This window comes from Poecilia reticulata, chromosome 8 (genome assembly GCF_904066995.2).
Source record: "Poecilia reticulata chromosome 8, P_reticulata-male-v2, whole genome shotgun sequence".
Classification (NCBI taxonomy): domain Eukaryota; kingdom Metazoa; phylum Chordata; class Actinopteri; order Cyprinodontiformes; family Poeciliidae; genus Poecilia; species Poecilia reticulata.
Window position 1 is genome coordinate 15,727,748 of NC_088837.1, and position 25,668 is coordinate 15,753,415.

The 25,668-nt window shown below is 40.4% G+C and overlaps 1 protein-coding gene and 1 long non-coding RNA gene across 5 annotated transcripts in view; one reads left to right on the forward strand and one right to left on the reverse strand.

Annotated features, from left to right (window-relative positions):
- cyth1a (cytohesin 1a) overlaps positions 1-17,463 on the forward strand; it is a 38,095-nt gene extending 20,632 nt beyond the window's left edge. For 3 of the 4 annotated variants that reach the window (XM_008416204.3, XM_008416203.3, XM_008416205.3), the window contains exons 2-13: positions 3,980-4,062; positions 6,707-6,771; positions 8,185-8,251; positions 8,333-8,451; positions 9,718-9,798; positions 9,932-10,044; positions 10,948-11,096; positions 11,187-11,299; positions 14,654-14,732; positions 14,815-14,883; positions 15,015-15,169; positions 15,519-17,463. In XM_008416204.3, the coding sequence (XP_008414426.1) occupies positions 3,980-4,062; positions 6,707-6,771; positions 8,185-8,251; positions 8,333-8,451; positions 9,718-9,798; positions 9,932-10,044; positions 10,948-11,096; positions 11,187-11,299; positions 14,654-14,732; positions 14,815-14,883; positions 15,015-15,169; positions 15,519-15,597 (1,172 nt within the window). In that variant the 3' untranslated portion in view covers positions 15,598-17,463. The remainder of the gene's footprint in view (positions 1-3,979; positions 4,063-6,706; positions 6,772-8,184; positions 8,252-8,332; positions 8,452-9,717; positions 9,799-9,931; positions 10,045-10,947; positions 11,097-11,186; positions 11,300-14,653; positions 14,733-14,814; positions 14,884-15,014; positions 15,170-15,518) is intronic. The other variant, XM_017306361.2, reaches the window with a different exon arrangement.
- A 1,189-nt stretch (positions 17,464-18,652) lies between these two features.
- On the reverse strand, positions 18,653-24,021 carry LOC145552565 (uncharacterized). The gene is made up of 2 exons (XR_014088652.1): positions 23,805-24,021; positions 18,653-20,274 (listed from the first exon to the last, which is right to left on the reverse strand). It is a non-coding gene; the product is annotated as an uncharacterized LOC145552565 (long non-coding RNA).
- Positions 24,022-25,668: the final 1,647 nt, after the last annotated feature.

Sequence of the window (25,668 nt, forward strand, 5' to 3'; positions counted from 1 at the left end):
TATAATGATTTTACAATAAAATCCAGAAGAGACATTGGTAGGAAATAACAAAAGAAGCTGATGTTCTTTTGTTATGTTTAATTAATGAGGCAGACTGAGCAGCATGGTAGAGATGGTATGGAGGGCTCTAATCAAGCCTAATGGAAAGTGTGCTGAGGCCTTTTAAGATGTTATTCAGCCTCACATACGTGAAAGAAAAGCTTGTCTAATGTGAGGAGAGGATTGCTTGCTGTGTTGTGCACTTCATCCAAATGCAATCAGAGTGCGAGCTAACTAACACATGGTCGCAGAAATGGCTCTCGATGCATAATTGCTCTGTCAGCAGATGTAGGTATAGTGTTGCAGTATAAACATTTTCACTTATAAATGCCATTGCTTTCATATCCCACCTTATTAAACATACTTTTAAAAGCACTCAAGGTAGCTGCATATATAAGAGATAATTTTGTAAGTATTATTTACTTACAAAATTATTTATTTTTGTACCTTACGTGATGAGCAGAGCTCCGTAATTTGGGTCACATCTGGAGCGGTGGGAGGCTGAAGGGGGGGGGATCTTCTCCGCTCGCAGAATTCTAATTTCCTTATTTTCCGAGGAGAATTCTTCTGTGATCTGGGTGGAAATGAGACGTCTGCCTCCTCTGCCAGGATGGCAATCAGGATGGGTATTAGTGGCTTTCTCCCGCTGCGGGAGACGGCGCTATAATTGATATCTCCCTTGATGTAACCCACCGCAGTCCTCTCTGCTGACCCAGCCCTCACTAAAAATGGATCCTCTTTTTCTAAGAACACTCAAAATACTCCAAGATGCAAAACTTTAGGGCATACGGTCTTTCTTATTTGACTGTGTGACGCTCGTATTTAAGTAGATGAAGAAATCAGTTTCCAGTAGTTAAGGTGCAGAAAGGCTGAAGAAAGCATCCTTATTACTAGAATGGAAAACTGTATTAACTGTTTTGAGGCATACATTTGAAGAGCACTCTGAAATAATGAAAACCGGGATAAAAGTCAGATTATACTGTAAAATGAGTCACTGAATACTTATTACATACCTTTTTTTGATTTCTAAGGACTTATTGAGTACTTAAAACGAGTGCCCTGCTTTTATTCTTACGGTAAGTTTGACTTATGGAGTTCTCTGATTGAAACCAAGAGACTTCAGAGCTTTATTTGCATATTGCAGACTCGCTCTGAAAATCAGGGTTTAGTCACTTCCAGTAGGAGGAAATTAGCAATCATATTTCCACGCACATCTGAAGCGAACCTGAGGCAGCCTTTTGAAAAAGTGCAAAAACAGCCAATCAGGCACTTACCCAATAACTTCCTTAAGACTAATAGCTAGCTTAAGTTTGATTGGGGAACACAGTTTCTTTCTTTCTACTTGTAAATAAATCGCATATCAAGGGGGGGAAAAAAAACAACAAAAAAAACCGCAAGCACTTGCTGTACAAAGTAAAAGAAGGAAGAGTGTGCTTCTCTTGAGGAATTTTATTTATTTATTTGGATTTTCAGGATGATGCATCATATCAGAGGAGACCTTGACCAATCATGTGAGCCTACTGTGCTGGTTTAGACCTGGAATGGTATTTTATTTATCAGGTCAGGTGTGGCTTGAAAATGTTTTTTCAGCCATTTAAGTTTGCATTGGGTTGAATTTTTCAGCATTTGACCTGCCGATCAATTAAAAATTAGACAAACTCAACAACTTGCCAAGCGATTGGTAAATCTCCAATATTTTCTTTTTGTGTTTTTGTTTGGTTTTTGTTTTCTTTACACTTATTAAAAAATTGCAAGAGAAGTTTGGCTAACGTCGAGTTGTCGAACATTCCTGACACAATGCCAGGAACAGTGGGGGAAAGAGCACAGTGGGTGTGGATATGCAGTTTCATGTCACAGCTTCCTGGTCTTTGTGCATTCCTGCAGCAATAGTACACACAGTTCACCTGAATGATGTGTTTTCTTGCCCTGTTGATATGCTGACAGTGTTTCCACTTCTGCGTCTGAGGCATTCGAGACTCCAGTTTAGATTTGGACGGGGATGAGGAAAACAGCCTTGTCAGTACATGATTCAAATAATAAAGATGAATCCCAGCATGGTGTATTCTTCATTTCTCAATTTTTCCTTGTTAGTCTCTCGCTTTTTTATTTTCACTTTGTTTTATTTACTGTGCTTTATTTTTTAGAGATGGGGCTTTTTATTTGCCTAGTCAGTGCAGAACTTTGCAGACTAAGAGTTGAACGGTGCTCTTACCTAATTAGATGAGCTTCCCCTCATTTGCTGAGTTGTGGGAAATAAGCCCCAGTCTGAGAATCTATGGCTCAAGCACTCTAGAAAGGGCTCTTCCTTTCCTTATAATGTTGATTATTTTATGCCGATTGACTGTCTGTCCGGTTGATTTTATTCAAGACCTTTTCTTTTAGTCTTGAACACATTTCATCCTCAAATTCTCACTTTTTATCGTTTTCTTCCCCAACAGAACCAAATTATAGTCTTTTCTGCTGCTCGTCTCCTGTCAGTCTCCTCAGTTTTTGATTCTTTTTCTGAGTCAGGAATGTTGTGGTTGCCTTGTGTCGTGCCTGACTGCTGCATGGCTTCACAGTCATGTTTCCAGAAACAGAACTTGTCTAAATGCTATAAGACTTTTGTCCTGAGGCGTCCTCGCCCCGTTTGATAGGATGTGTTCTGGTTTCTCTACATCCTGTTGAGTCCTCTGCATCAGCAAAATCAAACTCCTTGGTTTCCTTGGATACTGAGAAATGTTTTATGGATGATGCTGTAAAGGTAGGAAGTGTGAAAGGTCAACCTTTTATGCCTCAGGAAGGAAATATGGTTGTGTTTAGGTCCCTAACCGCCAGCTGAAAGGCCTTAGCTGAGTCCTCACTTCCATTGTCTATTATCCTTTAGTCAGACATTAACAGACATTCCAGTAAATGTCATGGGTATTTGCCTCAAGGTACTCAGACTCACATGCCTCCTGTTATTAAAAATAAGTAACCTCCTTTACAGATTTCACTAAAGGTGAAAAGTTCATTTAATGGATTGATGGAAAAGGGACTGAATGTCTGTTTTTATGGAAAGCTGTGAATTCAGTTTTGGACAATTCTTCGCACTCACTTTATAACCATTGCTTTGTTAAATGTTTCTGGAGTTCCATTGGGTCAAGCTTCTGCTCCAGACCTCTAACCTTTCAACTCTGTTGCTGTGTTTCTAAAGAGCAGAGGTCAAAGGGCAGGGCTTGTGCTTGGAATCAGGAAAAAATATGCTCGCAATATTAAAATTCAAATGATTTCCCAGTTGTAGAGTTCTGCTTCCTCGATTGGTGCAATACTGTTTTTAGAAAGGAGAAGTCATTCTTGTGTCCATAAGAGCGAAAAGTAAAATGAATCGCCTTCAGCTCAGGAGTAAAATCACTGAAAATGAGTCCGTGGTCAGAGAGTGCTGATGCTGCTTTCTGTGCAGGTAGCACCCACGCACAGGCACATTGTGTTTTAACCGGGACGCGCTTCTGATGGCACAGGCCAAGCTAATTATAAGCCCATATTGCGAGAGCGACAGAAAGACGAGAAGCACTTGGAGAGCTCAACTGAGCTTCTCTGAGCTTTTTCAGTTGTCACTCTTAACATCGCACCTCACTGCTGCAGATTTGTGTCCCAATTTGGGTGGTGGTTTAAAGTATTTCTTGTATTTAACATTTATTTCTTTATACTGAAGATGGATTAACACAGTTCTTACTACATAAAATCATCTTTTGTTGTGCTTTTTTTATTTAGACCTGTTACATTCTGCTGCTGCTCTCTAAGTTTCTTGCCTCGGCTTTGCATTCACCTTTTGGTTTAAAAAAAAAAAAGATTAGAAATTAGAAAGTATAATCAGATTTTGGATCACTGAAGCACTCCTCTGGGATATACTTTAGGAATAGACGTGTACAGATAAGCCTAACGATGCTAACCTTTCATCTTCTCTTTTATCTCCGTCCAGTTCCAGACGATCTCACCCCGGCGGAGCAGCAGGAGCTGGAGAATATCCGCCGGCGAAAGCAAGAGCTGTTGGAGGACATTCAGGTAATCCACAAGAAAGACATGGTTCTGATAGTATGGGATGTATTAAATATATTATTATATATCAATATATATATATATATATATATATATATATAATATTTTTTTTTGAAAACCCCCCCAGTAATTTCGTATTGGTAGGAAAAAGATTAACTTGACAACAAGAACACTATGAAATGAAAAAATGTATAAAAAGTTATTTGCCTGAAATGCATTTGTTTTGTAGTCAGAATAGATTATTTCTTTTTTTTATTATTTGTCTTATGAACTCCTGAGGAATGTGAGGTTTTTTCTACTAACTAGTCATTTCCTTTAGAAATGTTCCCCCTCATTTCTCACCCGTTTCTCTCCTCTAGGTGTCAAAAGAACAAACCTCTGTGTATCCATCTATACGAGTTCTTATAGAGATCATTTAAATGTGTTTTTAAATTTAAAATGGTTGTAAAATAAAACAAGCGAATGACTGATGAAATGTAAACAAAAGGTCAGTGGAATATTTCTACAGTCAAATCAGTTCTGTTAAATTTCCATACATGTGGTTCATTTGCTTCCTTTCCATGACCCATGTGCAGTAGCTGATTCTAGATTGCATCAGGTTAGTCCTGTGACTCGGTAACCAGGAGTAAATAGTAAGTGGAAATCTCACCCAGGGGACAGACCTCTGGTGACTTGACTTCTGCTGACCCTTGTGGGCTCTGGAGGTGGGATCCATCACCTCATTTTTATGAGTCCGGGACACCATCGCTGCCCTTCCCCCTCCTCCCTCTCTCAACACCACTGTTGCCACTGTTCCCTCCTGACCCCCTCAGTTGTCTGCATACTGACCCCACTCCCCTTTTGTGACTCTCACACCCATCTCTCTGCTGCTCCTGTGTTTCAGCCCACCAGAGCCCCTGTAGTTGTCTGCATGAGGACAGTCTTTGTTGGTTTAGGGAAGCATCTGAGGAATGTGTTGTGATTGCATAGCCCTTGAAAACACAGATGTTCCTTTCGTGGTTTATCTTTGCTAAGTTACTATTGTCCACAATGAATGATTTACAATCACTGAAGCACGGTATGAATGAATGTAGATTTTAAGAGTACTACTATGCATACTGCTTCTGAAAATCTTCTATGGAAGAAACAAGATTATTTGCTTTCTTAAATAAATCAAGTGTAAGAGGTCTGTAATTAGTGTAGACTATTTTCGTTCAGGGTTAACTCATCTATATATTGTATTTATATACAATATATAGTATATATGTCTTATTCTGAGGTGCTTCTAATGCCAAAAGAACCTTTTAAAGTCTGAGTGTTTGTTTTCATGACTAGATTAAATGTTTCACATAATGCAAACTTTTAAAGTTTTTACTCACTGTAAAAGTATTTGGTTAAAGATTAGATTTTGAACTAGAGATAATTCAGTGCATCACAAGCCCCTTAAACTCTGTATAAGTTGTTTCATTTGTGCCACCGAGTACCTCTGAAGCAGATCTAGTATTGTTAGTAGCTAACTGTTAGCCAGTTGCAGTATTATCCTCACATTGTTTAGAAATCAGTCACATCTTGCCAGCTACTTTGTCAAAACAAGACGCCTTTATTGGTCACGTCTGTCAACACAATGATTAACTTGTCACTTCTTGTAACTTCTTCTTGTTTCATTAAAAAAAAAAAACATGCCACATGTTACATTGTTGGTGAATATTGCGATAAAGATATGTCTTTAAACATTTAACTTTACAGTGTTTCGGTTCATTTCCACTAACACCTCTTCAGCGTGGCTCATCTTTGCTTAAGTTTGTTCCACTTTGGGTGGTTTTTCGTAGCAACTCAAGTGAGTGGGGTTTTCATACAGTGGGCAGCACCACTGTACGAGACCATGTTGTGTTTGCATGACGTGATCGACATGATGACGCAACAATGGAAGAGATGGAGCTTTTGTTTGTGGGTGTTTGTCTGATAATGGCAAAAAGCCAGAGACTGAGATATTGACAGACAGTCTTCTGGTGTCGGGTTTTAAGCCTAACTAACTCACCACACTTGAAGTTGGTACTAAAAAGGGGGCTGGTAGCACAAAACAAGTAGTCTTTTGTGATTCTAATGCTGCATTTGCTTCTGTAGCAATGGCAGTAAGCTTGTGATATACTGTGCAGCCATAGACTTCGGTGGTAAATGGAGGACCGCTTATTGCCTGGTCGACTGCTCAGGTGACTGTCTAGATGCAAATGCATGGAATGCCGTCTGTTGGTGCAGTCTCATTAATCTTCTAGTAAATCGTTCTCAATTTGCTTAAAATATACAAATATTACATTATATGTGCTGCACTCTAATATTCCACTCCTTCATCAAGCAGACATCATGTTCATCATCATGGTCTTATCACCATTTCACCAGTCTGGCTCCAGAACAATCGACTTGATCGACAAAATCAGTCTCTAAAGCCATCAGTAAAGCGCATCATAAGGCATAATCCACTTATACACTGTGTTGGATCGGTTTATATCGAGTTTATTGCCTTATGAGGTCTGCACCCATGAAAACTGGAAACTTTTTTTCTTAGATACTGTGTTTGTTGTTTTGTGTTGGTTACACCCTTTTGTGCCTCACTGTGATATTGGTAGACCGATGATTTGTTGTATTTTAAGACGGATGTTTGTTTTCTTTACAGCGGCTGAAGGATGAGATAGCAGAAGTGACCAGTGAGATTGAGAATCTCGGCTCCACTGAAGAGAGGTAAAAAAAAAAAAAAAAAAGCAGACCTTACTCTTCCTTTAATGTTTTGCCTAAGCTGGCTCATTGCATCCCCTCTATTAAGTTAGCAAAATGAAGCTGTCAATTATTCATGTTTGATGGCTAAGTTGGGCTTTCCATCACACCAAATGTCCTCCATAAATTGGCTCTGCTTTTAAGGCAGTTTAAATGTTTCATCAGGCACACCCCCCATGATGGGAGGCCTCATTGAATAATGCAGTGGGTGTACTGGCAGAAGCAGACAATGGATGGTCTCTGGAGAAGGAGGGGCTGGGATTTGGTCTACTTAAGTGGATGGGGATCCTATCAGCTATGAAAAATTCCATCCAACACTTTTCCACTTGCATCAGTAACCCACGGAGGATCCACGTACTTTCTTGTGATTTGATTTGCATGTGTTAAATGTAGAAAAATCTATCCGAAAAGCTCATCTTATCACTGCCAAGATGAGTGCTGGACTTTGGCATTTAAAAACCAAAGGAACACGGATGTCAATGAAAGGAGGCGATGACGTGTCCTCAGCTCAGAATCGAGGCGCACTTTGACCCCTGAATTATTCAGAGCCTGAGAAATGAGACATTCCCATATGCAGCTCAACCTTTTAACATCTCACTTGATCGGCACGGCATCACTAGCCCCTGCCAGAAAGAAAAATGTCAGAGGGAAAGACACTTCACACTGAATAAATTTACTGTGTCTGCCTGTTCCCTGCTGTTTTTTTTTTCCACCAACCAGGATCGAACCAGAACAATTTGTTGAAATAATTTGTGACTTTTTTTACTTTTAGTTTTGCTTTGGCAAAGGACATAATCCCATCAATCTCTTGGTCCTGTTTTTTTTTTTTTTGTTTTTTTTCTCAGTTGTGAATATTTTTTCACTTTTTGTGACAATGATTACAGTAAAAGCACAAACTTTAATGTATTATTGGGAGTTTTTGTTTCAAACGGACAGAAAGTAGAGCATAATTGTGTGTGGGAATAAAAATAAAAGCAGTAGCAAAGTAGAAATCTGCAAAAACTCATTTAGAGCCTAAACTTATAAACTGGATGAAGCACATCAGGTTACAACAATTTTCATGTCTTGCGATGCATTCAAAATTGGATTCCCATAGCTTACTGCTGCCACTAACAAATTTCACCACAGGGATGGCATGTTAAGGATGATGTTTAGTGTTAGTTTTACACATCACATAGTGATTTACTTGAAGGCTAAAATGTTTAATTGTGAGCTGTTGCGGTAATAATTAGTGGTATCGGGGTTCTGAATATATACAAATGCACACTTTTTAGATGTTTCCCCCTCAAAGCTTTAATGTCATAAATTAATCTCTGTTCTACAACAAATTGTGTTGCTGTCAAGAACAGCTGATGACATTACTCCTTGCTGACTTTCCAGGAAAAATATGCAGAGGAACAAACAGGTGGCCATGGGCCGAAAGAAATTCAACATGGACCCCAAAAAGGTTTGTGTCTTAAAAACAAGTTTTCTTCCCCTCACGCTTGAACGTGTAGTGTGTAATTTGGATGTCTGGTCTCTTCCTCAGGGGATCCAGTTCCTGATTGAGAATGACTTGCTGAAGAACACCAGCGACAACATTGCTCAGTTCCTCTACAAAGGCGAGGGTCTGAACAAAACAGCCATCGGGGATTATCTGGGAGAGAGGTCAGCAGAGTTCTTTCTTTCCTCTTTTTGCTCTTTCTAAACATCTCGCTCTTTTGCTTTTGATCTCTCTTTAGCAGCACACGTCCCTGTGCATCCCTGTGAGAGATGAAAGCGCTGAATGCAGAGAGCGTAGCTATGCTATTGCTTTGTTTCCGCTTTGTCAGGCCCACACCCCTTCCTTTCCCAAACACTGGATATTGGTTCCACATTTCAAGCACTGTCTCAGGACAGTGCCACTTACTCAACAGTCCTCCACATGTCTTTGGTTAGTACACTCATTCATTCCAAGTGATGGGCCAAGAGACTCAGAAATTGGGAATGCGTATGTTTTACGTATTTAAGGATTTCACTGGAGAGAAAAGATCATCAGTATAGAATGTGATCAATGTCCAGACTGCTCTACTCAGGGTTTGATGGGAAATTAGGTCTATGTTCACAGTGGGATCCACTATAAGCCCTTGCTGGATTATCAAGTTTTAAAGTTTTTGATGTCTTCATTGCATGAAGAGTCTTGAGATTCTGGTGGTCATTTGTCCACTGGAAGTGGTGACTGGATATGATGCTTAGCTCCTTAGAGCCTCGTCATCATCCCAAAGGAGAGATCATTTACTTTAAAAGATTTTAAGGGCGGGATGATCTCATGCTCGAGTTTGGATGATAAGTAAGCAGGGCGGGGGGATTCATCTTCCCTCCTGTTGGATTCATGGGGAGTATCGCTTATAACACTGATGTTTTCAACTGGTTTCAAGTTGGTCAGAAACGGAGTCTACAGACACATCTTTAAGCTTACATTTTTACATTTTAAATTTTTTTTCTTTTGCGTATATAAATTTGTACAATGCTCAGGTGTTTACATACCAATATCGTTTACCAGTTTTCTTTGGGCACAGAGAAATTGTGAATTTTGTTGCCAATTTCTTACTCCTGGATTTTTATAAAGCTTTGCCCTGCTCGTACCAGATTAGGCCAATTTAAATTTCTCAGTAAGACATGCAAGATGTTAGAACAGCTTTAGACGTATTTTTCTAGCCTTCTTGCTGTGAGCAAATTACCAGTGACTGGAACAAGAATGGATTTTTTTAATGTTTTGATTAAACAAAACATATTTGGCTCGAGTTAAAGATCTGCCGATTCTGCTTACCTGATTATGAAATTCTGGAGGTAAATGTTAGGATAACTCTTAACATTTTGAATATTTATTTTAAATAAGTATTGATTTGCTCACTACGTTGGTGTAACACATTTATCTGGCTTTGTTTCCATCAGAGATGAATTCAATATCCAAGTCCTCCATGCTTTTGTGGAGCTTCATGAGTTCACAGACCTCAACCTGGTTCAGGCCCTGAGGTAAGACGTCTACTTTCAAAAGTTGCAAGGGTGCAGCTGTTAGCTTTAGTCTCATAAAACACAGAGGCAAAGAAATTCATCTGCTTCCCAGAGGAAGTGAGAACATTGCTGATTAAAGTTTGTATCATAACAGGCAGTTCCTGTGGAGTTTTCGTCTTCCGGGAGAAGCCCAGAAGATCGACCGTATGATGGAAGCCTTCGCTCAGCGCTACTGCCAGTGCAACCCTGGTGTTTTCCAGTCCACAGGTAAATTTGATGTGTTGCTACAACTCCACAGCTTTACAAAAAATGTGAGTTAGACGGTATGTTCAATATCTGAATATACTTTCTTGATCTCGTAGAGAAAAATGACAGTTGGAAAGCTAATAACCAAAATGAAATTTAAGAAAATGGTAAAAAGTATATATGTATATGGAAACATTTACAAATCCATATAGGAGTTCAGAGAAAACTTAAACTTGGAGTCGCTCAGAGTTGGGAGTTGCATAATTTGATGGCTACAGGCAGGAATGATCTCCTGCGGTGCTTTGTGTGATTTGTTTTTTATTCTAAACAGGATTTTATTATTAAGAATTCCACAGAAATATGCAAAAAGGCATGCAAAAAATGTAACCAGAGTGCACACAGTTTTCATTTTTCTATGTTTAGTCTCCTGTTACATCTGGGTATCACACCCAGTCGGAATATGTATGAGAAAAACACAGACTGTAAGGCCAAGACGTGGTGGCCAGTTGAGGAAGATCATTTCAAAGCGGCTCCTTATCAGCTCAGCACGTGGTTTCTGGAAAACGATGCTCCCAACAGATCAGGCGCTAACATGCATCAGATGGATATGAATATTTAATGTGCTTTCTCAAACCTAGCAGTGCTGATAAAGTGCTGCTGTGTCAGCTGTGTCGTTCCTCCGTTCATACTCGATGCACGTTTAGAGATGTGCATGCATGCTGGAGTGCCCACGTGTGGTCTGCCCACTCTGCTCGCAGACAGTACTACATCTGTCCACTCCTCTGTGTCCAAAATCATGCTGCATTCAGCTCAGCAGGCTCACAATCATACTTAATCATATTATTATACAGTGGAACCATGTTTGTGATGAACTTTAACTTTTCACCCACTTGTAAACCGTCCGGCTGTTGCTGTGCGTTACAGACACGTGCTACATCCTTTCGTTTGCCATCATTATGCTGAACACCAGCCTTCACAACCCCAACGTGAAGGACAAGCCGACCGTGGAGCGTTTCATCTCTATGAACAGAGGCATCAACGACGGAGGAGACCTACCTGAAGACCTGCTCAGGGTGAAAAGAGTTTCCCTACTTAACCCCCAGTGATCTTTACCTGTCATATATATTTTTTTTTTCATCAAACTTTATTTTCTTTTGTCGCAGAATCTATACGACAGCATAAAGAATGAACCTTTCAAAATTCCCGAGGACGACGGCAATGACCTCACACACACTTTCTTCAACCCGGACAGAGAAGGCTGGCTGCTGAAGCTGGGTGAGTTTGAGACTCTGGCATTACATCTCTGCAGCTCTTTCCAATAGAAGACTTTGTTTTGGCAGCGTTCTCTCCAGAGCTCTATGGCCTGTGAGTGCCTGTGTGTGTGTTAAGGTGCAAGTGTTCATATGGGAATAGGTGTGCAAAACACCTGAAGGCATCTCTCTCTGCCTGCTTTAATGTATAATGAATCAAGACTAGAACAAGTCAAGGCATTTCAATTATTTAAGATCTTTTCATAAACTACATTCCAAGCACGCAGAGGAAAAGCGACTGAATTGCATGCATTTGAAAGTAAACACACACTTTGAACTTTATTTTATCAGGTTACAACTATAAATGTTGCCTTTTATCAGGATTTTGGGATATACAGAAGGAAAGCGACACATGGTTTTAAAGATGTTGTATTTAACCCCCATTACTTTGATACGCCCAAGTACAATCCAGTACGACCAGTTGCCCTCAAAAGTCCCCTAATTATGAAGTCCAGCTGTGAGTAATTTAATCTCAGTATAAATATGAATATCCTGTGAAGCTTTCAGAGGTGTGTTTGAGAAGATTGGAGAACAAACAGCATCATGAATGCAGCAGATAGTTTAGGGATGAAGTTTTAAAGCAGGGATAGGTTGGAAAACAACATCCCAAAGAGCTTTGTTAATACAAACCCGCAGAGACATGACTGTACAGCCTATCCAACTCTGTATTTTCTTTTTTTTTTTTTTTTTTAGATTTTTACTCATAATACATTTTGAGCCACAAATCAATTTTCTTTCCTCCTCACAATTCTAGATGACTTTGTTTATCACATTAGGATCCCAAATGAATAGATTGAAGTTTGACGTTGTAATGTGACAAAATGTGGAACAAATACATGTACCAATAACTGTTATAGAAATAATTTCACATCCTCTCTGTCCCCTGACTTTTCAATCTTTGTTTCCTCTGAGATGTTTCCGTTGTACAGCTTCACTGTGAACAAGGAGGCCTGCATGAATTTGGACTATTTGGAATGGAAGAATCAAATATTTACATCACAGTGAATCTTTACAACCAACTGTAACAAAAAGTGAACAGTTACTTTTTCCAATGACTCCTAATGGGGAGAAATGAGTCAAATAATCACGGTGGAAGGTCAATTACTTGACATAACTGAAATAAACCTCAATTTTTATTTTTTATTTATTTATTTTTTACTTGTAGTGTTTTACAGAAGCCATCCACATTGAGTGGAGCTCCCCCTTGTGGAATGGAAGCTGTAAAGCAGTTCATTGAAACCTCTCTGATTTAAAAAAGACTGTGGTGATATAATTACTTACCATTTGATTTGTTATGTTTTTTTTTCCCCCTCTTCGTTTGTTTGTTTGTTCCCATGATTTTGGCTGTTGTCTTTCCTCAGGAGGTATGTACACCTGCTCTTCCGAAAAAGCTAGTCCATCTCTCGGCTCTCAGGTGCTTTTGGTGGTCTGCCATGCTTTCTGTTCCGTTTCTCATGTTTTAAATTTGATTCAAACAAGGTTATGTCACTTTTTCGTCTCTTCATTGGCTCAATTGAAATTTCAGATGTTTGTCTCCTTTTTTTATGTCAATAAGCTGATGGGTTTTATCTTCGCTGGGCGGTCGCTGAGTGCATTCGCCACTTATTGGGCTCGAACTCAGGGAGCTGCTGCTGCTGCTGAACAGCTTTTATTCCTCTGTATGCTCTGGTGGTCACTCTCTTGGATCTCCTTTTTTTGTTAGGAAGGTGCATTATACCTTTTTAACATCCTCTGAGCACAGAAAAGATTTTAGAAATAACCAAAACCTTAGAGAGTTGCTCTGTGGTTGCATGAAAAGGGAATACTGCATCTTTTTATCAGCACAAGTCTGCTCTACTTATCTCATGCTAGAACTGGATCTGAAGAGTAAAAGTGTGGTTGCAGCCTGTTTTGGTGGACCGGAGTGGAAAAAACTGAGTGGGGGGAACATCGCAAAAATTGGACTCAATTGGCATATCTAAGCAAAACACGCAAAAAATGCAAATTGGGTTGATCTGCCAGAATTATGAGCTTCCTCCTCTCTGCAGGAGTTAAAAACATGAACATTTGCTTGTTGTATAAAACCAAAACATGCTTCCTCTTGACCTCCTACGGCCTATCTTGCATGGGCTACTCCCTCCTCTCCAGCTCCATTCCAGTCCAACAACATCCACATTCCCCTCCTGCAACAGCAGGCTGGTTGGTTTATCCTCTTTCCGGATGCTGTTGCAGAGGGGACTCTTTTTTTTCTGTGAGGAACCGACGTGGCTTGTCTGGAAACGGCTCAATGATCTTTGTGATTCTGCCTATGCATCTGTGTTTTTTTTCTGTTGGTCTGCTTTGTTTTTGTTTCTGTTCGACACGAGTCGAGGAGCCACAGATCTTCCTCTCTGTCAAACGTCAACAATGTCTGTAGATACTAAGCTTAGACATAAGTTGTGTCTGGAATATGATTGGATATCATATACAGTCTTTGCTGTCATATGATGACAAAAGTGTGTTCTTTGATTTGTACAGAAGTTTCTAAACCTGACCTGTTGGGGAGAAAAAAGGGTTGTGCTGCACACCTTTGTTTCTTTTTACTAACCTCGGTGGTGGGATTTTCTTGTCTAGACAAACAGGAAATTCAAGTCTGAGATGCCTTTAGAGAAGGCAAGAGTCCTGTCTGGCTCGAGCTCTCCTATTTTTCTCAGTTTGTCGGCATCCCATCCCAGCATTTAGCCGTCCATCTGCTTCTCTAATCAGGTTTCCCTTCACAGGAAGTATTGGTGACAAAGAGGCCAAAGAGGTCAACCATAGATCAGTGAGTGCAGAGTTACCCACCAAACCCCCTGTGGTTCAAACCAAATCCTCAGGCACCTCTTATTTTGCTAAATCAGATAAAGTTTGAACCTGGCATTAAAATCCATCCTGAACATTCAGGTTTTAGTTTATGTCTTTACTTGCAAATAAATACAAGTCACTGAGTGGTCGACATAATTTATTTGAAAGTAAAACACATCTTGATGTTTCATATTGACTGCCTTCTTTTAAGTACATGCCCCAGTGAATCAGAGAGAAATAAATGTTTTAAAGCTGGGTGGGATGCAAAGCAAGGAGTTTTAGTCTGTAAATCTTAATTTATGAGGCCAGTAGTTTTCAAATGTCCATAAAGTCTAGTGAAGGGGAGCACTTGGTGATAAGCGGTGTGGTTAACAGGAGACCCCTGGAGCCGTCATCTGTCTGTCTGTCCATACATCCGTCTGCCTGTCTGCTGCTCCACTCGGTGCTTCTGGTGCTCGTCTCTTTCTCCTCGTTTCTTCGTCTCGCTGAGCCGTTCTGATTCTGGCTATTTGCTCCACAGGGGGCCGTGTTAAAACTTGGAAGAGAAGATGGTTCATTCTCACAGACAACTGTCTTTATTACTTCGAGTACACCACAGTGAGTGTCATTTATCACAGATCCCGTTGCACGTTATTCTGTAGAACCCAGTCATTTACATTTCTTTTTTTTTTTTTTTCAGGACAAAGAGCCCAGAGGCATCATACCGTTGGAGAATCTGAGCATCAGGGAAGTTGAGGACAAGAAGCCTGTAAGTAGTGCACCCTCTAGTGGTGCGTATAAAGATTACAAACGATAAGATCTGTATAGTGTGTTAGATTTGGCAGCAGCTTGGAATTGTAATTTTCATGTTCTGGAATTCTGTCCATGTTATTTCTGCAGAATTGCTTTGAACTTTTCATCCCCGACAACAAAGATCAGGTAATAAAAGCTTGCAAAACTGAGGCGGATGGACGCGTTGTCGAGGGCAACCACACCTTCTATCGCATCTCTGCCCCCACTGCAGAGGAGAAAGATGAATGGATGAACAGCATAAAGTAAGACCTTTTTCTTACAGTGCAGCTTGTTCCCTCTGGAACTGGAGTTTGAAACCTCATTTTAATATGTTAGAATGTCCCAGTCAAAGTCCAGACCTAAATCCACTTCAGAATGTGTTGCACAATTTAAAATTAATGTTCACACATAAATTTTGCAGATCCATTGAAGTCTGTTGTTTTATTGTGAACAAATTTGGAAAAGAAAATCTAGGAATATGAAATAAATACATTAAAACTACATAGATCTGCAGATACCCGTCACTATTACAGCTCTATAAAGGTGTAGTAGTTTGCACACTATTCCTTTGCCTTTTTCCGCCAACAGCTTTCTCTGTGTCTTTTTCCACAGAGCTGCTATTAGCAGGGACCCCTTTTATGAGATGCTTGCAGCCAGGAAGAAGAAAGTGTCGTCAATTAAGAGGCACTGAGCTCCTGCGACGTTGCACTTGACAGAAAAAGGGGGCTGGAGGTCTGACTCTCTGCCTCCCCCACCTGGGTAGGTGCAGAAGCCACGGTTGAGGTCCCCCTCAGATGTCTCCAAGGGATTCTTCACGGATTGGTTCTGGAACTCTACAGGCCATAAAAAAATAAATAAATAGGAAGCATGCTGGGGATTTAGATAAGAGCCGGGTCAAAGCTTCCTCCAACCTTCTGTCTGAATGTCTAGTCTTTTCTCTCACAGCTTTGGAGGTTCTGTGTCTCAGGCAGGAAGGGAATCTTGCTGGTAAAATCCCCTTTGAAAAAGCTTTAAAAAGTCATTATTCAAATTCATTGCATATATTGACAAGAGGCTCCTCTTGCACACGTCGTTTTTACTCAGCAGGTCTGACTCAAGTGTGGCACCAACAACCAAAAGATTCCTCAAAGCTCTTCTCTGATGTGCTTTAATATCTTTTAGTAACAAGTGTCTATTTTTTAAAGCTTTCACCGTTTGAGTTCTTTTTGTCTGCCTTTGAATATAATAGAGCTTTCTTGCAGCAGTAGCTGCTGAAAGACTTTCAGATGGAGGGTTGGAGCCATTTGGAATATTTAGTCCTTTTTTTTTCTTTTTAAAGAAAGTGTAACTCTAAAACCTGTTACAAAAGAGTTGCCACTCAGGAGATTAAAACAACAATGGAGAGCTCTTCACGACACAGCTCGCCTCTCTGAGTCAGAATCGTTGAGTTTGTTTTCTAAATATCCGGGAGATGCTTCACGAGGATTAGAGATGAGCATCTTCATCACCTTAGTCTGCAAAACACATTTATTGGCTCCATTTTTCCCACTGCAACACAACTCTGGACATTTAGTTTAAAACAGATATTTATTTTTTTCTAATTTGATCAATTTGATTATTCCAAAGTTTTATTGAAACGGCGTAAGGATAAATAGAGACAAATATGTAATAATTTGCAAAGTGGACCTTGACTGTTGGGAGACTTAATCATCTCCAGTTATCCAGTTCGCACTTGTACACCCCAAACTGAGCTCTGAAAAATCTCCGTTGCCATGCAGACGGTGGGTTTCCTTTTTACAAAGCTTCCAGGTTAGTGTGGACAGAGCCTTAGTTGCTTTCTCACACTCTTTGTACTTTATATGAAACAAAAGATCAGCATCACTGTCTAATACTGAGATTTAAATGCTAGAGAACGTTAGTGCTTGGCACTTTTTAGAAAATGTGACTGGAATTGCTGCTGGTTGGCGAGCCTGATTTAGTTTTCTTTATCCTTTCAAGCACAGATTTTTCATTCTTCCTTCTTGTTTGTCTTTTTAATTTTTGATGCAGCATTTGCTTTTTATTTTTTTGACATAACCTCTGACCATTGTAAAATACTGTAAACTCCAGGTTGTTTGTGTGGAAGCCATATTGTAAAAAAAAAAAAAAAAAGTTGCTGTTGAAGCTCTAAACTATGCCTGTAAACGAGTGGGATGTACTTCGTCTCAGGATGTTTTTTTTGTATGAAATAGGGCGGATGGGAGGGCTGCAGCAGTGACAAACTGAAAATACAATCGCAAATTGTACATTTAGTTTTCTTTCTTTTCTTTTCCTTGTCCAGAGTTGATTATCTGTTCAGTTTCCTGTTTGTCATCCTTTCGGCGACTGCTCCCAAGAGGATTAGGAAAGAATGCAGAGCGGTCAAAATTCTCAACAGTATTGTTTTATTTATCAAAGTTGTACATATTTAAATATATAGTTGGCATTTTGTCCTGAGTTTTGTTAGTTTTGACATTATTTTGTTTAGTACACTGTTATAGTATTTCAGATTTATTCAGTGCCATTTACTCAATTTGAAATAAAGCCTCATTTGTCTCAACACCGGCTCTTATGGAATCTGTGTGCTGCAGTTTATAAGATTCTCCAGCAGGTGGCAGTAGAGGATGAGGCCAATCCCCCATGTTTTTGGATCGAGAATATCGCTGTATATCCAGACATAATAATATTACGTCTATGCGCATGTCCTTGAAAACTGAACTTCCACTTGAGGGCAGCCTTGAAACTGAATCATGTGCTCTCTCCTCCCCCCCCCCCCCTTTGGCGAGTATTATTTCAACCACACACAAATAAAAAGATCCTACCTTCTGTTGCTGTTTAAACCCGGCCTTTATTTACCGCTCCATAACATTTCATACTACCTCACAGGCTTGCTTGTTAAAGTATTTATGGCACAAAATTTCGGCGCAGCGGGGTAAAAGGTCGATATTTACAAGTGAAGGTGTATCATATTCAATGATGCCTGGAAAAGTAATCAATAGAAACGACTTTCTCAATGGGACAGTCGTGCAGGAAACGGAGGCATTAACTGTCCTACCTTTCAATAGAATGCACGTTAGAAATGATGAAGTCACATCCACTCCAATAATTTCTATTAGTATCTAGTAGGTTTGACTGATTCTTGGAGTGAGTTGAGTCATTATACGTTTTTGGGGACTTTTAAGGTTTAATTTTGCCAAGTGCTTCAACATTTAAAAGTTCAGAATTTTGTAAAAAAAAAAATATATATATATATATATATATATATATATATATTAGTCCAATAAGCAATTAAAAACCTCAAGCTTCAAGGTATTTTATTATGATTTTGCTATCAGAACGCTATGCCTAATTCTGAAGTGGAAGGAAAGCAGCACCTGGAGGAGACGTCCGATATTTTCTCCAAACCAGATGTCGGTGCTTTCACTCAGCAGGGACATGGAAGCTGGTCAGAGATTTGATGTGAGCATGAGTGGACGTAAATACATGGCATAGGAGTTCAGACTCGGGTGGAGGTACATATTGTTCCCCCTTGACGACAAAGAAATGATTTCTCAATTTGCTGTCATCCTACTTCAGTCTCATGGTTCTGCAAAAAAGTCTGATGATTTGAATCTGATGATTATGACGTTGTAAACTAATGCATGAAATTGCAAAAAAAATGAAAGAAAAAAAAAGTTGTTTTTGTTAGTCAAGATTGTGTCAGCAGATCCGGGAAAATAGATAAGAGAAACTCGAGCAATGCACAAAAGTACAGAAATCTTCATTTTTATTTGAAATTTGGAAACAACAGCTTTGTTTGCTCAACCAAACTGAGTAATTGAGTAGAGAGTTCCTTCTGGCACGTAGTAGGACAAACGGACTCTTTCTAATAAAGTACCAGAAGTAATGTTAGAATGTAAAAAGCAAGAAACTAATCTGTCTGAAGTTGTGTATAAAAAAGCAAGATAGACCATATTAACATCAATCATGCAATCAGGTTCAAAAAAGCTTCACTGTTTAACAGCGTTTACGTTCCCTGCATCAAGAACTGGGAACTTTGTCAGAGTCGAGGGGAAGGAAAAACAAGCCTTGGGATTTCTGGAGCTGCCTTTATGCCGGCCAAGAACAACCCAGAACAAAAAAACAAGCGAGTGATTTTAAATAAAGTAAGGAAAAGGCCATAACTGTGGAAAAGACCTGACTGAAAAGGGCTGAATTTGGACACTTCCAATGATTTTTCCAAGAAGACTGGAAGAGGCTTCCAGGGCAAAGGTGTTCCAAAGTTTTTTTGGAAAGCTGCTTTTGTTTCCAGAAGTGCCTTAACTAAATATCAAGCACATTATGGAAATTATAGAGTTGCAATATTTTATTCATTAGCATGAAGCGTTAAAAAAAAAAAAAAAAATCCTCCACAAAGTCTTGACTGGATCTGAAAACCTCCCAGTCAGCACTTGCAGGAATGCATGCTGCAGAAATCAAAAGCTGCTTATGAAAGTCTGTATTTAAACATCAAATTTTGTTTTCTGTGAGTTTTTTTGCACTTCCATTTGATGTTGTTTTATCTAAAAAAAAAAAAAGTCCTTTAAACACCTTGTGACTGAGCATCAGCAGGCAGCAAAACCAAACCATGCCCACAAAGAGCCTAAATGGATCACTGTTTGTTTGTATAATATTTCACTATGGTCCATTGCCTTCAGCTTTTAGCGAGAACATGGGTGCAAATTATAAAGCAATTTGTTCCAGATGTGCATTGAAAAGACCAAGATTCCTCATTTGCATTTGTGCATGTAGTTTTCAAATGAAACTGAAGCTTTTTAAACACAATTTCTGAAAAAAAACAACAAAAAACAAGTCCAATGATTACCCGTAATTCATCTTTGCATAGCCGCTTTTCAACAATATTTTGCATCTCTTGCTGTAAAACAGGATGAAAGTGATGTTTATGAGAATTACAGATCAGGGTTTAGGAGGTGACTGCGGCTGATGGGAAATGAGAGGCACGCTGCTGCAGGAAGAGAGAGACAAATAAAACACAAAAGAGTGAGAATGGGTGGTGGTTGCGAAGAAGCTGCAGAAGCGGGGAAGTCTTTGTTTTTCTCATTCTGCACGCGAAAGCACTCATCTTCCTTTTGTGGTTAAGGTCTTTGTGTGAACGGGAACGTGACAGAAGCTCAGACTTGCACCAAACGAGTGGAACGAACAATGGCAGGAGCGAGCTCGTGCTGTGCTGAAATAAAACCCACGGGAACAAACAGTACCCGGGTGGATGCACAAAGGTAAACCGGCCCAGGTCACCTGAGCTCCTTCCTTTGAAAACAGTCAGAATCTCAGTACTCAGGACTGGGCCTGCTGCAGCTCTTGGAGGTCAGGCAACAGGATTCACCAGCTCCTCCTGTAAGTGAAGACATGTGAGAACAGTCAGGTTCCAATTATGCCCAGACTGTTTCCCAGAAGCTCTGAATCCCTCCTCCCCCCCCTGCCTCTAAGCCCACCCCTGCAGGGGAAAGGGGCACCCCACCGTGGCCTTAGCTGGCCATTCTTCTCTCAAACACTGGGACAAAGAATGCAACCCACACACACACACACACACACACAAAAGCTTGCACATATATGCTCTCTGTCATGCAGCACCGACTATTGAGTGTTTCCATACAATCCAGCTCATATCGGCACAGAACTTGCTGTTACAGGTCTTTTGGATTTCAGGTCCGTACGTGATGTTTTGAGTTTGGCAGGTGAGTCATTGCTCACACATGCTACGAGTTCAAATATCAGCCAGCTTAATGCACAGCCAAACATTAAGCAGACAAATTAAGGTAGCAGTTTTCAGCTCCTATTTTTAAAAAAAAATCTTCTTTATTTTCAGATATGCATCACGTCGTGGATGCATTCCACGCTCTGCGGTGCCGGCGGGTGTGTTGTTGCTTTACTGGAAACAAAATCCTTCTCAGATCATTTCAGGAATCCTCCCGCTCGGCTAGGGGACACCGAGTTTTATCCACAGGGCAGGACTTCTGAGAAAGGGCGTTTTGAAGCAGCCACAACAAAGTCTCGTATTTACCTCCTCCTCCCACAAACCCCCCCCATGTTACCTTTATCTCTGCCTCACACACGACTGTACATGGATTACAATGCTGTGACTTTCGCATGCACGTGCAGTTTACGGTTACAAAAAGAAAAGACAGTGGAACAATGTCAGCATTTTTCATATGCGTCAATCTAAGTGAGGTTCGAGGATAACAAAATATCTACACGTTTTTAGCTTCAAGAGAGAGAGAAAAAAAGTCACAACTGCTTTTTTCAGTCAATGAAATAAATTGTTCATTTTTCATACAACACAGCAATGCAAATGAACAAATGGGAGGTATTTTCGCAGTAAAAGACTACTTTTCTTTCTTGATAGCTTCCCAGAAGCTGTAATTGTTGTTCATTCTGTGACACCGTGACCCAGATGCTAGAGCGGAGAGATAAGACATTGTGCTGTTAAAGAGTTCTCTTTTCTCTTCTTTTACAGCCACAGCGACCAAAATAAGAGACTTTATGAGCAGTTGTAAACCACCCTTTGCAGCTAATTACAGGACCTTGTAAATAATTTAACAAACACACACACACACGGCGCATATAACTTCAGTTACCGGTAACTGCACGATTATAGCTGAGAAGTAATTCAGCCTCTGTCAGTCATGCTAATGTTTGTTCCTGACTGGAATCGGTGCAAAAAAAAAAAAAAAAAAAATTGGATTTTACTGAGCAGAATCGAGTTGGGAGCTAGACGCTGTCTGTGTGCAGCGTTGATTTGATTTGCAGAAGCAAAAGACGGATCTGTCTTTTACTTGTTCACATTTTGCGGTTGTTGAGTTGCTGATACAGAAAAAAATGTGGCAACCGGGCGGAAAATAAAAAAATAAAAAAAGACAGAAGCTTGTTTGTCCCAGTGGGAAAATGAGGAATGTGGGTGGCTCTCGTTCTGGGAAATCCTTTTTGTGTGTGCGTGTGACAAAGAAGCACATTTTGTACCACTCAAGTGGTTTTGCATCTTTATCTCAACGTCCTGGTGAACCATCCTGTTTGTTATCTTTTTGCTCGCTGTTGCTTCTCGTACATCTTAATTGCACGAAAACCTAGATGGGAACAGCGTGGATGTGGATAAGCTACGGGAGACTTCTAGAGCAGGCACAGTGTTTGTTTACATGCAGGAGACGGAGGGCTGGGGACAAGCTGTGCCTTCCTTCCAAAGATTGTGAAGTTAAGATTGGGGGTAAAAAATGGGATGAAGAGAGGCAGCACTCTGGAGCGACTCCAGATGAATTTCCTGTCTACAGGGAGTGCCGGGTTAGAGGAGGGACAAAGGAAATGCCTTTCAGAAAGAAGCAGGGCGTGGGGACTGCAGAGTTCCTTTCTAATCTCTACTTTAGAACCAGCTACCTTTCTTTTTTTTGTGAGCTAAAACTGATGAGTTGATAAGTCTGAAGTACTGTAGAATATTTGAAAAACATTAAAGCAGGAAATGTTATTTGCTGGTTATTCACATAATGCCCAAGGAGATCAATGGAAAGTTTAGTGAAAGGGAAAAAATGTGATGAAAAAAAAAAAAGATGCAGAAGCAATACGGATAATTGCTGTCTTCTTTCTTTCTTTGGGTTTATGTATTATCTGAATTTGATTAGAAACTGCATTTTGAGTTTCCATCAGCTGTGAACCATATCCGCAACTTGGAAGCACATGACGGCATCATGGCGCATTTGTCACCACGTCTTTTCCAGTCGCAAAGTCGAAACAAAAGCGACCGGCGTCAACAAGCCAAGAAGGAACCCAAAGAAACAGGATACAGCTGGCATCTTATTAGAGCAGAGGAAACAGATACTCATAGGCGATGACAGAGGAGAGAAAAAGAACAATTCACTCAAGCAAAGCTCAGAAACGGAGGACACCTGCACGAGTAACAATACGCGCCGGTATGACTTCATTGGCATCTGCAGCGAGGGAGATCTTGTGCAAGGTCACTGAGGACTCAGCCCTCACATGTGGAGTCGCTCAGCCAGACAGGGAGGGCCTATAAGGATCAAAGCGAGCTGGTATCCTCAAGCGCATGTAACCGAGTCAGGAAATTCTGCCAGTGTGGGGCATGAAGGAATGACGCTTTTTTTCTTTTTATTATTATTATTATTATTATCAGGGAGTGAAAATGAAACTATTTTTCAGGTGAATCCCCTCTGATCCAGCTAACAGTCCCGTCCAGTACCTGTCGCAAGTTGTTATAAGCCTCCTTATCAGTGACCATAAACACGCAGGAAAGCTCAGCGCGGTTACTGGCACACATGAGGCTTACGTTACAACCACCATCTTGCAGAGGAAGCGCATATGTCAACATCTGCATGTGCTTTTGTGCAAATAGATAACCAGAACATGATTCCTTGCGGGGCCCACATGCACACGACCACTCGCTCTTGCTCCGACTCCATGTTTCCCCCCCTCTCCCCCTCTCCCTCCTCCACTTCCCGTGCTTTTTGACCAGTTGTTTTCGGTAAATGGCACCTCTCAGCGAACCTGCGCTCATCTCCGTGACAGATTTATTACAGCTGGCTCAATTGAAAGCTGCTTTGTAGGAATCAGAGTCTGTTCTTAACATTCCAATTATATACCGTGTGCTTTTCTCATCTCCAAGCATCCGATGCGGATGAATAGGTATTAGCAAAAAAACAAAAAACAAACAAAAAAAAACAAAACATAGCAGTACCATGATAATATCTTTGTCTGCAGCGATGCGACCTGGGTGTTGTAATGTTTATCTGAACTTCAGTCCCTTATGGGAAATGCGGCAGATCTGCAGGCAAACCATAGCGGTGACATCACCTTGCGCCATTTTTAGTAACAATTACCTGCGTGAAAAGAATGTTCCCATCAGCGTGTTAACGAGCTTACCTTGAGTCTGCATGCGGTGTGTTGTGCAATGTTTTTAGACACACATGTTTCTGCTGATGTCCTCGGTTAAATTGGACACGACAGCAAAGTTGCAGATTGCATCCAGCTGCATGCTCCCCTCCCCCCTCTGAACTTAGAGGAAAAGCTACAGCAGTTGCGACCCCTCCTCCGCCCTCCTACGATTTCATTTAAAGTCTGCAGACATTTTTCCATCCAGAGACAAAGCTTGTCAGGGTCTTTTTTACAGCATACTTGGACTGGGCTGTTTAACAAAGTCTTTCGTGGGTTCAAGTTAATCTACTGGTTTATTCCCCGGTACGCACTCTGTTTCCAAGTGCCTGGATGTCAAAATACTCTGCTCCTTAATCAGCTCTGCCAAGCAAACAAAAACATAGAGCAGATATGATGCAAACCGCATGTGCAGATAGAATTTGTTTTGGATTCACAGCTGCTCCACAGCTTTCTTTGTGTTGTTTCGCTGGAAACGGCGATGTTTCCACATAGTGATGCTTTGTGTCTCCAACCAAAAGAATTCCTCTCCCAGCATGCCTCATTGTCAAACCTGATCTCTGCTTTAGTTAACCTCTGCTCTAGGACCAGCTGTCTGGCCCTACCTGCTTTAGGACCAGGTAACTGACAGCTAATGTTAGCATCTGAAGGAATTTCTCTTTGCTCTATTCCGTAGAATCCAAAGCATTCCCAAACGGCTGATTTTCTTGTCGGTAAACTAGTTTTCTCACTTCTGATTCTGAACAGACACTTTCTTGTGAAGTGTGGTGTGCTCATATTCTTTTGTATTAACTTGCTGCATTTAGATAACAGAACTAGCTGAGTCACATGTTCTGAGAGGTGATATTTCGGGGACAGCCTAAAGTTAATACGGTTTAAAGCGTATAGCCTGCATAGGATAATGAGCAGCTTCACAATGAAAACCCTTCAGGATTAACATAAACGTCAGTACGAACAAGCACAGCATCATAGATGTGGAACGATATATTTCTGGAGAGGAGCTCACAGCTGCAAAGTCAAACTTTTCAAAGTAATAGGAAGGGAATGCGAGGCATTTGATCTCCTAGAAACACACACAAAAAAAACATTGTGTAGCCTCAGTGTTTTGCTCAGCTTCTTTTTTCTTTTTTTTTTTTTCACATGCGATTTTTAGGATTGCCGGAATCCTTTGGTTATTGTGAATCTTAGTGCATGCGATCTATTGGAAATTCCAAACAACAGCGGGAAAGCTACAGCAGTTGCAACCCTATGGGTGAGGCAGTTGTCATGGAAATACTACACCCATGAAGGCTCGCTCTATTTTGATGTCAACTGCAGATTTAGGGTTCTGTCACCACAAGACGATAAGCCTCATTAAGACGAACGAGTTTATTTTCTTAACGTTGACATGAAAGTGTGTTGGGACCTGAAGGCCTGAAGTGTATTTGCTTCGTGCCACGTCTATGAGCTCATCACACCCAAAATGGACTGGCAGACTTCAGGGAAATGTATTCTGAAGCAATTTAAAGGCGTGACTTCTATATATAATGTGTCTCTACTACTCTAATCTTTTGCACTAAGAAACAGATATGCTCTGGGCTCATAGACTTAAGAAAAGTGTAAACATCTTCAAATTGCAAGCAGCAGGCTGAACTGTGCTGCTTGCAGGGAGGCAGAAGGAAGTAGTTCTTCAAGCAGCAGTTTATATGCAAAATATTCCTGTCAACCTGTCAAAGATTAATAACTGAGGAAGGAGAAGGAGAAAAAAAAAACACACAAAAAAAATGTCTTGTGAGGTAATATTTTTCAATAATCTTGTACAAAAAAAAACCTTGCTTCAAACTTTAAATCTTCAATGTGACTGGCAAGCGATGCT